Below are 12,656 nucleotides of genomic sequence, written 5' to 3'. Positions count from 1 at the left end.
TATTAGTCCATCTTTTCTCTCTTAGGATTGGTAGAATTTTTCATCATCAGTGCTTTGGAATCACAATTAGTCCTTGTTTAATATTTCCTTTTTTGCCCCTAGGTTTTTTTGTTCTTTGTTATAAAGGAATGTATCAAATTGTTTATTTAAATGTCATAAATTGTTAGGTTTTTGTTTGTTTGGTTTGTTTGGTATCCTTTATCAGACCTTTATGGAATGCATCTGTTTGTGGCTTAAATACAGTATTTTCAAATTTCATTAAAAAGACATACCTTCATAATTTATTGCTCATGAAATGTTTATTTACACAAGATACTTTTCCTTTCATAAGTTTACATGAATTCACAAATTCAGTCCCAGTGATTTAGACTGTTTACAATAAATCAAAAGACCTATAATAAAGAGTGTTATCCTAGCCATGGGTCTTGATTTCATAGTGTGATGTGAAATGCCCTAGTTTTTGTATGTACTCTTTATGACATCATGTACTATATGTATTATATTTTAGATTTGAAGCAGTAGATGTGTTTTTCTTTAGCTGTATGACATTTACACAAATCAATAATTGAAAAATTGATTAGACTGAAAGAGCATGTCTTCTTAAATTATACATGGCTTCAAAAGCTCTTTGTTAACATTTCTTTTTATATGCTCTTCCACTGTTTTAAACTAGAGTGGAATCCCTTCATGACAGTGAAATAGAAGGATAAAACTATCATTTATGTTAAAGACTAAACATATCCATCATTTTGGGGCAGCTCGGTGGCTCAGTGGATAGAGCATCAGCCCTGGATTCAGGAGGACCTGAGTTCAAATCTTGCCTCAGACACATGATGCTTACTAGCTGTGTGACCCTGGGCAAGTCACTTAACTGCACTGCTCAGCCCCCTCCCCCCAAAAAAAGACTAAGCATATCCATCATTTATATATGTAGTGTATGTAGTTACTGGTGTTTCAGGGCACATATTTTTACTAATAATTTCTCTTAATCACCCCTCTCTTCCCTGGTAGCCTTATATGTGTCATCATATATGGATGACTTTTGGTTCTCAAAGGGTTTGCCAATAAAGTACATGTCTTGATTTGTTTTTACCAAGCTGAGGTATCTTAATTCATGGTGACTTTTGTTTTCTGTCTCAACCAACCTAGCTAAGTGTGGAAAGGCTTATCACTACAGGGTTGGTCATTAATTTAAGTGGTCATAGTAATACATGAAACAAAGAACAATATAAAATGGTCCATAGTTCCTTCTGCTGTTTGGTGGCAATATAGTTAAAAGAGGACGGAGAGTGCCAGAAATCACAGTTATTATATCATCTCTAAATATTTAACTGTTGGTGCTCTTAATATGCAACATTTGTTCAGTGACTTGAAGACATCTAACACATTGGGTGGTTCTTCTATAGATAGTTTCTGGAAGGGCATGAATGACAGTCCTGCTGGGAAAGAAATCTGTGAAGGATTGTGATCTTCATCAGTATAGGCAGTAGCCACACTGACAAGATTAAAAAATCCATCTAAGTATTTCTAAATCTAGGTAATAAGTCTTGTTACAAGAGGGCTCTGAGATAATATGAAGGTATCAAGTACAGTTTTATAACTGGTATAAACCTAGAAAACAATCAACAAGCTAACTTTTAATTTTCTACTGCTTAATAAATATCTAAGGCAGAACTGCGCAATGTAATGGATATAATGTATAGATTTCCTTCATCTACTTGATTATTTGGTATTATTTATACTTTATTTTGTTGATATCCTTATAAAGCTTTAAAGATATCTTTCAAAGATAAATATATGTAATATTTAAATATAATAAGCTTATTAAGAATATGTTTATCTGTCAAAGTAAAACCTTAGTGGTTTGTAGTCCTTGGTTTAAAAAAAAATCTAGGCTTGAATTTTGGCTAAGAAACTTCAAGCTGGGATAGAACATTCTATAGGGAAAACTGAGGGTAAGGAAAGAGCAAAGTGCTTCATAATATGAATTTTCCAATTTTGGGAGATCTCATGCCCATTCCCCTCATGAGAAAGACCCTCATTAAATTGTGAATAAATTTAAATGTGACATCAACTAGTGTGTGACGTATTTTCATCCACAGTGACTTTCTTTCACCTGTCTGCATTGTCTGATCCTAGCCTTAAGAATATAAGAGTAAACTGTAGGAGCAGGTACCATATGTGAGAACATTTAACAAGCTATAGGTATATATAAGACTTGGTAATAGTCCTTTGCCCTAGAATTAAGTGTCAAAATTGTAATTAGTTTTCTCTTTTGTTTGAAACAGTGATGACTCGTGGCACTGCCTTCAGCCCATCCTATAGGTTCATATTAAATGATGGGACAATGCTTAGCGCCCACACCAAGTGTAAACTCTGTTACCCTCAAAGTCCAGATATGCAGCCTTTCATCATGGGAATTCATATCATTGACAGGTACTACTTATTTGGAAAGATTCATGTGAAATCAACTAGTTCATCATTATTTTTATTGTCTTTATGATTAGAAACACAGTTTCTAAATTAGCATGAAACTAGTGTTTCATGAGAATATTATCCATACCCATAATGTTTTTTTGTAGTTTTGTCACCTCTCAGTTACTTTGTAGTTTAAAAAGAGGAAAAGAATGACGAAAGTGGAAAGATACTTTTAAAAAATTAATAATTGTTTAAAAACAAATAATTTCACCTTTTATGAACTTATGGTTTATATGACTATAATAGAGAGTTGGAATTTTCAAAAATTAATTTCATTGAACTAGGCTAATACTGTTATAATAAAAATATATATTTTGCTTTTATTAAGGCAAGCTTGATGATTCTTCCTCTTAAAGTTATTAGAATTGACGTTTTCTCCATATGCTAGCAATTTATTTCTTAAAAATGTAGTAATTCTTGGTGTTGCTACTTAACGTTTTGTTCTCTTATCTGTCTAAGACAGTGGTGTCAAACTCAAATAGAAATGGCTCCCTGAAGCTGCATATTGTCTTAGAAAACCACAAAATAACATTGTGTTGTATTGTATTTTAAAGTATTTTGTTAAACATCTCCCAGTTACATTTTAATTTGGTTGGGGTGTGGAGGGGCCCAGAGTTTGACACTTCTGATACATGCACACATATATACATACGTATTCATGTTAGACTTTTTTTTTCTATGAAAAATTCAAATTCCCAGTGTTCCAAACTATTTGACATTACCTGAGCAAACTAAAGTAATTCTTAAACTTTCTCTTTCCTACATCTGAGTTATTTGCTTGTTTGGACATGCCAACCCTAATGACTACTCTTATGAAAACAACAGTGTGGTTAGAGTTGTGTAATGAATACTTGTGCGAACTTGAATTCAATATAGATTCTCTTTTTCTGTTGTCTTGGAGCTTTCCCTTTTAATCACAAATATCCAAATCTTAATCTCTTTATGATATTTTAAGAGACCTTTAATAGCACATCTCTTAGAATTTTTTAAAAAGCTAAATAAGATTTCTTTTCCAGGTAACTGGAAATGTAACTGTACTTCAGGGGTTATAAGTACCTTTTCCTATAAACTCTATGGCAGTGCTTTAGAACATGTAACCGGTAATGGTTATTTAATGACAGTTATGATGTGGTTGCCCTCTAATTTCTTAGCAATTTTGGTGTTAGGCTAATGAAGTTATTTTCAGCATATGTAGCATTAAAAAGTAAAAAGGAAACTGACCGAAAATGTTTAAGTTACTATTTTCCCCCCTTTTTCTAGGGAACACAATGTTCTTTCTCCTCAAGATAACACTAATTCTGGAATGCCACTTCCTCGAATAAATCCATCAGTAAATCCTAGTATCTCTCCAGCCCAGGGTATGGCCCGATCATCCACACTTCCACCGTCTAACAGCAGCAGCATGGTGACTCCCAGAGTAAACCATCAACCAAACTCTGATCTTCATAGTAGCAGCAGTAATAATAATTCCAATACCAGCCAAGGGAGCTTTGGATGTTCACCTGGAAATCAAGTTGTAGCCAGTGTTGCCTTAAACCAGGGACAGGCTGGTTCCCAGGGCAGTAATCACTCTTTAAGCCTCAACAATTCTCCAATGGATAGTACAGGAATTACCTTAGCACAGTTTATGTCTCCAAGAAGACAGGTTAGCTCTGGATTGGCAACTAGGCCAAGAATGCCAAGCAATTCTTTTTCTCCCAATATTCCTTCATTGAGTTCCCCTGTTGGTATGGTAGGTAGTGCCTGTGGTAATCCTAATAGGACTTATTCAAACATCCCAGCAACTTCTTTACAGGGTATTAATGAGGGACCCAGTAACTCTATTGGCTTTTCTGCTACTTCTCCTGTTCTCAGACAGTTGAGCTCGCAAAATTCTCCTAGCAGAATAAATATGCTGCCAACAAAAGTGGAATCCAAAGACAGCAAAGAAATAACGTCCATTTTAAATGAAATGGTTCAATCTGACAACAGTTCAAGTGATGTTAAACCACTGGATTCAGGCCTCTTGCATAGTAGTGACAAACTCTCAGAGGGAGATAATAAATACTCTCAAACCAGTCATAAACTAGTGCAGCTTCTGGCAACAACTGCTGAACAGCAGCTACGACATACTGATGCTGATACAAGTGGCAAAGATGCTTTATCTTGCTCAGGCACTTCGACTTCAACAGCTAATAACTCTTCATCTTCAGGCAACACTTGTCCCTCCTCGCATAGTTCGTTGACCGAGAGACACAAAATTCTACACAGGCTCTTGCAAGAAGGTAGCCCCTCAGATATAACTACCCTATCAGTGGAGCATGACAAAAAGGATAATGGATCTAGTTCTGTAAGTAATCAAGTGCCAGGGAACTCCAACATAAAATTAGAACTGGAGGCTTCAAAGAAAAAGGAATCAAAGGACCATCAACTATTGCGGTACCTTTTAGATAAAGATGAGAAAGACTTAAGAGCAGCTCCAACCTTGAGTCTGGATGATGTGAAAGTGAAAGTTGAAAAGAAAGAGCAGATGGATCCTTGTAACACAACCCCAACACCACTAACTAAAGCTGCTCCAGAGGAAATCAAATTAGAGTCCCAGAATCAGGTGGGTAATATATTTGCTTCTATAGAATAAATGTCCTTAGTTGTTATTACTTCATGTGATTTTTGATTTGTGTGTGTGTGTGTATCTGTGTGATAGACAGAGATTGAACTCTGTCCTGTGGTACAGATTTGTTTCCAATGTCATCAGGCCCATTGGGCAAGTAGTAAGAAAATTACTTCCATGCGAAAATGATTTGTACATATTTGTTTGTCTCCCACATTAGATTGTGAGCTTCTTGAGAATTGTTGTTGATGTTGAGTTGTTTCAGTCATGTCTGACTCTTCTTCATGACCTCATTCAGAGTTTTATTGCCAGAGATACTAGAGTGGTTTGCCATTTCCTTCTCCAGCTTATTTACAAATGAGGAAATGGAGGCAAACAGGGTTAAGTGAGTTGCCCAGGGTCACATAGCAAGTAAGTGTCTGAAGACAGATTTAAAGTCAAGAAGATGGGTCTTCCTGACTCCAGGCCTCAGCGCTCTTTCCACTATGACATTTTGCTGCCCCAAAACACAAATCTGTAAGATCAACAGAGGAAACTAATTACACTGAAATATAGGTGGGGGGTGTGTGTGTGTGTGTATTTTAAGTTCACAGATCCCATGTTAAGCACTTCTGGGGAGTGACATGGAGAGGTGAGGGAAGGAACAAGATAAAAATTTATTCACAGTTAACTACTAGAACAAATTAAGATTTGTATGCTTATATAAAAAGAACAGAATACATATGCATTTCTTTACCTTAAGAGGTCACACAATAAGACAAACTATGTATTCATTTACACCTAGGCAGATTCTAATGACTTTAACAATAGAAGCTACTTAAAATTACAAGGTTGAAAGAAGAATTTGTATTTTTCTAAAATAATGCACCATCCCCAAGTTGGCCATAAAGTGATGGCCTTTTTTTTTTTATTGGGAAAGAAACTCAGAATGACCACATAAGGTGGAGAAGGTTGTAGTTTGCATTGTTGGATGAAGTATCTATTTCTGATTACCACAAAACTTTGAAGTATAACATACTAGTGATACTCAAAGAATAGACAAAATTTTCTATGAGAAAGTATGTAGGCTACCCTAGGGGAACTACAGTATCTTTATTTCTTTAAAGTAATGGAAACAAATCAAGGATTAAAAATATTTCAATGTACACGGGAATATAGTTTACAATAAAATGATGTGAAGTCCTCAAAGAATCCCTGTGCAGCAGGTTCTACCGTTTATAGAAGGGATTCATCATCTTCATTTCCTTCTTCACATTTAAATGTTTATGTCTCCAAGGATATATTGGCAGTCTTTCCTTCTACTGTGACACTTAGAAGGATCCTTCTTTAAAGTTTAACTAGTATTCTTTAATTATTTCAATAATAATAATAATAGTAATGAAAATATATTTAAATGAAATCTAGGCAAAAGGCTACTACAGTTCATCAAAGAAAAATATTAACTGTACACATGTTGGGTTTATATCAAGAATGCAATAAACATGTTCAACATTAGAAACACAATTAACAATTATATTAAAAGTTAGAAACATCCAAAACTACATGATTATCTCAATAGGTACAAAAAACTTTGAAGTACAACACTCATTTATGCTTTAAAAAGTTGTACAATATAGGTATAGAAGGACCTTTTTCTTTTAGGTTATCATAAAAGGCATCCAAATCCACAAGTTAACATTAAACATAATATAAAATGTAATATGGAAACATTAGAAGCTTTCTCTTGCCTCCTTTACTCATGTACATTATTTTACATAGTTTTTATAAATATTAGCAGCAGCAATATTTTAAAAAATAATTTATTTATTTTTAGTTTTCAACATTCACTTCCATAAAATTTTGACTTTTACGTTTTCTTCCCCTCCCCATGAGGGCATGTAATCTAATGTAGGCTCTACTTATACATTCATATTAAACATATTTTCACATTAGTCATAATATAAAGAAGAATTAGAACTAATGGGAGGAACTATGAGAAAGAAGAAACAAAACAATAAAAGAAAAGGAGAGCAAATAGTATGCTTCCATCTGCTTTGAGACTCCTAAGTTCTTTCTCTGGATGAGGATGGCGTTTTCCATCCTGAGTCTTTTGGAGTTGTCTTAGATCATTGCATTGCTGAGAAGACCTAAGCCTATCAAAGTCAGTCATCACACAATGTGGTTGTTATTGTGTACAATGGTTCTGCTCACTTCACTCAGCATCAGTTCATCTAAATCTTTCTAGGTTTTTCCAAAGTCCACCTGCTCATCATTTCTTATGGCACAGTAGTATTCCATTATATTCACATACCACAACTTGTTCAGCCATTTCCCAGTTGATGGGCATCCCCTCAATTTCCAATTCTTTGCTACCACAAAAAGAGCTGCTATAAATATTTTTGTACACATGGGTCCTTTCCCCATTTTTATGATCTCTTTGGAATATAGACCTAGAAGTAGTATTGCTGGTTCAAAAGGAATGCACATTTTTATAGCCATTTGGGCATAGTTCCAAATTGCTCTCCAGGATGATTGGATCAGTTCACAACTCTACCAATAATGCATTGTGTACCAATTTTCCCACATCCTCTCCAGCATTTATCATTCTCCTGTTTGTTGTCATGTTAGTCAATCTGATAAGTGGTGTGGTACCTCAGAGTTGTTTTGATTTGCATTTTCTCTAATCAGTAGTGATTTAGAGCATTTTTTCATGACTATAGATAGCTTTAATTTCTTCATCTGAAAACTGCCTGTTCATATCCTTTGACCATTTATCATTGGGGAATGACTTATATTCTTATAAATTCTCTATGTATTTTAGAAATAAGGCGTTTATCAGAGATTCTGGCTTTAAAAGTTGTTTCCCAGCTTCCCTGCTTCCCTTTTCATCTTGGTAACCTTGGCTTTGTTTGTGCAAAAACTTTTCAGTTTAATGTAATCAAAATCATCCATTCCATACATAGTTCTTATAAATATTAGCAGCAGCATTAGTTTAATAAACATTTACTTAAATACCTCCTATGTGCCAAACACTGAGGATACAAAAAAGAAAAATAACATCCTTGTGTGATGGTTAAAATTAAGGTAAACTGAGCCACAAATTTTGGAGCATGATCAGTTTATTAGTAAAATGTGAATTTACCACAATTTCCCTAGCATAAGCTAAGATCCTGAGGTAGGGAATAGATACCTTTTTACTAATTTTTAGGGAAATGCAGAACATAGAATAGGACTTCATAAATGGGAAGCAAGTTATTATTACAGTCCTGAGGTATGCAAGGGGACAGTGTGATTGGTTGGTAATTGAAAGTGAGAGGCAAAAGACTACTGCAGTGACTAAGAAATGTTCATTGTTTCAGTCATCTGCAAGGTTAGATATAGTGGCCTATTTGGATAACCAACCAGACATCCTTAAAGGATAATTTGGTGGCATAAAAATATTAAACCAGACTCCCTGCTGTCCATCTTCCTCTTTTAAAGGTAACAGATTTCTTTGACACAAGAATAGAGCTGTGATTAACCTCTGAATTTCTAAACTTAATTCAATACAGGCTATGTGAATTTCTGAAATAAGTTTAGAGACAAAGAATCATAACCTAGGCTGTTACAGGACAAAATCAATTAACTGTAAATAGGTTCAATAAAAAAAGACGAAGAATCTGTTTGATTATTTTACCTGTGTTCAAGGAGCTTTCAATCTAGTAGGGGAAGACAACAAACAAAAGGAAGCTGAAAAGCTGGGGGAGGGGCAAATCAGGAAATACCTGACTCAGGATCAATGCCAAGAAGAGCAGTTGCTGGAAAATGGGAGTTACCAGTAAGGTTGGGAGTCCTGTATAAAGAAGGCTTTGGGAAGACTTTAGTGTTTCACCCTCCATACCCCCAATCAGAGGGTGATTGCAACTGAGGGTAAGTTGAGAAACTATAGTGTATCAAAACCTCAGTCATTCTTCATAATGAGATTTGAGATCATCTTATCCTGGATGTCATTCATGTTGTTCTGAAGACTCAAGCTAAGCAAAGCCTGCTGATGGAAAATGGAGTAATACCCAACAGCAAGAGATAGAAAGAGAAATCCCATTTAAACTTACTGTAGACATTATAAAATATTTAGGAGTCTACCTCCCGAAACAAACCCAGTAACTCTATGAACACAATTACAAAACACTTTTCACACAAATAAAATCAGATCTAAATAATTGGAAAAACATCAGTTGCTCATGGGTAGGCCGAGCTAATATAATAAAAATGACAATCCTACCTAAGCTAATTTACTTATTCAGTGCCATATCAATCAAACTACCAAAAAATTATAGAGTTAGAAAAAATAATAACAAGATTCATTTGGAAAAACAAAAGGTCCAGAATATCAAAGGAACTAATGAAAAGAAATGCAGGGGAAGGTGGCCTAGCAATTCCAGATCTTAAATTGTATTATAAAGCAGCAATCATCAAAACTGCTTGGTACTGGCTAAGAAATAGGGAGGTGGATCAGTGGAATAGGTTAAATATGCAAGACACAGTAGTCAATGACTATAGTAATCTATTATTTGATAAACCCAAAGACCCCAGCTTCTGGGATAAGAACCCACCTTTGAAAAAAACTGCTGGGAAAACTGGAAAAGAGTATGGCAGAAACTAGGCATAGACCCAAATCTCACACCATATACCAAAATAAAGTCAAAATGGGTTCAGGACTTAGATATAAAGGCTGATACCATAAGTAAACTGGGAGAACAAAGAATAGTTTACCTATCAGATCTATGGAGAACAGAAGAATTCATGACCAAACAGGAGATAGAGAACATTATGAAAAGCAAAATGGATAATTTTGATTACATTAAATTGAAAAGTTTTTGCACAAACAAAGCCAATGCAACTAAGATTAGAAGGAAGGTAGAAAATTGGGAAAGAATTTTTACAATCAGTCTTTCTGCTAAAGGCCTCATTTCTAAAATATATAGAGAATTAAGAGAAATTTATAAGAAAAGCCATTCCCCAATTGATAAATGGTCAAAGGATATGAACAGACAGTTCTCAGATGAAGAAATTAAAGCCATCTATAGTCATATGAAAAAATGCTCTAAATCGTTATTGATTAGAGAAATGCAAATCAAAACAACTCTGAGGTACCACATCACACCCATCAGATTGCTCAACATGACAAAACAGGAAAATGATAAATGTTGGAGAGGGTGTGGGAAAATTGGAACGCTAATACACTGTTGGTGGAGTTGTGAAATGATCCAACCATTTTGGAAAACAATTTGGAACTATGCCCAAAGGGCTACAAAAATGTGCATACCTACCCTTTGATCCAGCAATAGCACTTCTAGGGCTATATCCCAAAGAGATCAAACAAATGGGAAAAGGACCCATATGTACAAAAATGTACATAGCAGCTCTTTTTGTGGTGGCAAAGAATTGGAAATTGAGAGGATGCCCATCCATTGGGGAATGGCTGAGCAAGTTGTGGTATATGAATGTAATGGAATACTATTGTGCTGTAAAAAATGATGAACAGGCTGACTTCAGAAAAGCCTGGAAAGACTTATATGGTCTGATGCTGAGTGAAGTGAGCAGAACCAAGAGGACTTTGTACACAATAACAGCCACGTTATGCATTGACTAAGATTGTTAAACTGAACCTTTCTCAGCATTATGAGGATCTAAGACATTCCAGAGGCCTCGGGATGGATAATGCTGTTTACATTCAAAGAAAGAACAATGGAAGTCGAATCGCTATCACTTATTTTTACCTTCTGTTGAGATTTGTTTCCTCTTTCTGATGGTTCTTTGTATTGGTTTTAAGTTTCACTTACAACTTCACTAATGTGAACATATGTTTAGTGGGTATGTGAATGTAAAGCCTATATCAGATTGTGCGCTGTCTTGGGGAGGGTGGGGGGAGGAAAAGGGAGAAAAATTTTCAACTCAAGCGTATGGAAAAAATTTAAAAAATTAAATAAAAAAATGGAGTAATAGAAATATGTAAACTTCAATTAAAATACTCTCAACAAATTTACATATTTACATATTACTTTTTTGCCTGGGAGTTTGGCTGTAAAAGGTAAGAGATTCAGGATAATTGCCTAAGAAGGTAATAGATTGAAGTGAAGGGTTTTTGTTTTTGTTTTGCCAATGAGAGAATCCTGCCTCATATGTATATAGTTAGCCTAAAAGAAACAGAACTGGGACAGGAGGACCAGAGGTGACTGAAAGGTAAAGCCCGTTGGGGGTGGGGAGAGATTGTAGTACTATACCTGTTGCCTCCTACAGTTAAGTTTCAGTCAGAATTTGAGCCTAAATCTCTTATCTCCCAGTCAGATGTGCTTTCAAATATTCCAAATTATTTCCATGCAGCATTATTTATTTTATCTTCTTCTAGAAAGACTCACATCACGCTTAATTGCTAAAGTGCAAAGGATCAAGTGAAGTTCATTGCATCTGATGAAAAGATAGAGATTACAATAACCTCTGACTTTGCTTTCCCATCTTAGTTTCCAGCTGACCTTGACCAGTTTGATCCGTTACTGCCGACACTGGAGAAGGCATCACAGCTGCCAGGTTTATGTGAGTCAGAAAGGTTGGAAAGTGGAGGCACTGGAGTGACCATCAAATCAGAAATCTTGCCTACTGCCCTTCAGTCTACCCCAGCCAGACCTCCTCCCAGGCTGAATAGTATGTATTGAGTACTTTTAAAAAATGTTTTCTGAAGGAGATATACACACACACACACACACACACACACACACACACATATTGGGGCATTTACACGTCCAGGAATTTTGGCAATTGATACTGTAACAGAAGTGGTATGTTAGAGTTCTGTTTAGTGATTTCAGTATATCTAGATGCATTTTAAGTTATCTGAGCAAAGTTTCTAAACTTGTTATGTCATTATCAGGCAAGGTGGCGCTCGTGCTCCCAATAGGGACACCCCTTAGTACCCACTTCACAGGTATGTTGTTGGGTGAGACAGTAAGTAAGGATCTGTGGTCAAATACACCAGATTCTTTATTTTTAATTCGCTAAATATGGAAGTTGTAAGTAAAGTGGGAATTATTAGAAGACTCCTTGGTAAATGAGTGGAATAAATTCTCTGTTAAGAAGTTTATAGTCAAGAAGTTAACTACATGGTGGTGTGTTTTTATGAATTAAAAAGTCAAGTATTTATTTAAGGAGTGACACAGGAAAACAGTTTTGTAAAATAATGGCATTAGAGTAACTAACTTCTGAGAGCCATTCCCTTAAAAAAATACAATGAGTGAGGACTTGAGCTGAAGAATAATAATTGTTGCTACATGGAAAGCTTTTTGTATTTTTCATATCAAAATAGGACAGTGTTTATCTTATCAACAAAAATCACAAATTTACTTTTTAAGAACTTTCTGGCTTTTGTTGAGAAGGAGTTGTTTTGGACTTGAGAGACAGGAAAAGAACTCTAAGAAGAAAACAAATTGTTGACAAAATGGCAAATAGGCCAATTGGTTCCATGTTATATCCTCTTAAGGAAGGAATAATCCATATATTGCTTTTTAACAAATGAAAGAATTCACTTTTTCCTGTTATCCTTTGTTTAATTTAGTTGCAAGAAGTACCTGAACTA

At 35.2% G+C, this 12,656-nt stretch overlaps 1 protein-coding gene across 11 annotated transcripts in view; it reads left to right on the top strand.

Annotated features, from left to right (window-relative positions):
• Nucleotides 1-12,656, top strand: part of NCOA1 (nuclear receptor coactivator 1) — a 213,862-nt gene that overhangs the window by 141,462 nt on the left and 59,744 nt on the right. For all 11 annotated transcript variants that reach the window (XM_078149820.1, XM_078149819.1, XM_020983963.2 and 8 more), the window contains 3 exons: nt 2,289-2,436; nt 3,739-5,065; nt 11,548-11,728. In XM_078149820.1, coding sequence (XP_078005946.1) covers nt 2,289-2,436; nt 3,739-5,065; nt 11,548-11,728 — 1,656 coding nt within the window. The remainder of the gene's footprint in view (nt 1-2,288; nt 2,437-3,738; nt 5,066-11,547; nt 11,729-12,656) is intronic.

This window comes from Phascolarctos cinereus, unplaced genomic scaffold, assembly GCF_003287225.1.
Source record: "Phascolarctos cinereus isolate Bilbo 61053 unplaced genomic scaffold, phaCin_HiC Scaffold_2;HRSCAF=192, whole genome shotgun sequence".
NCBI classification, from domain to species: domain Eukaryota; kingdom Metazoa; phylum Chordata; class Mammalia; order Diprotodontia; family Phascolarctidae; genus Phascolarctos; species Phascolarctos cinereus.
The sequence above is the reverse complement of the archived record's forward strand: the minus strand, read 5'-3'. Positions and strand labels throughout refer to the sequence as shown.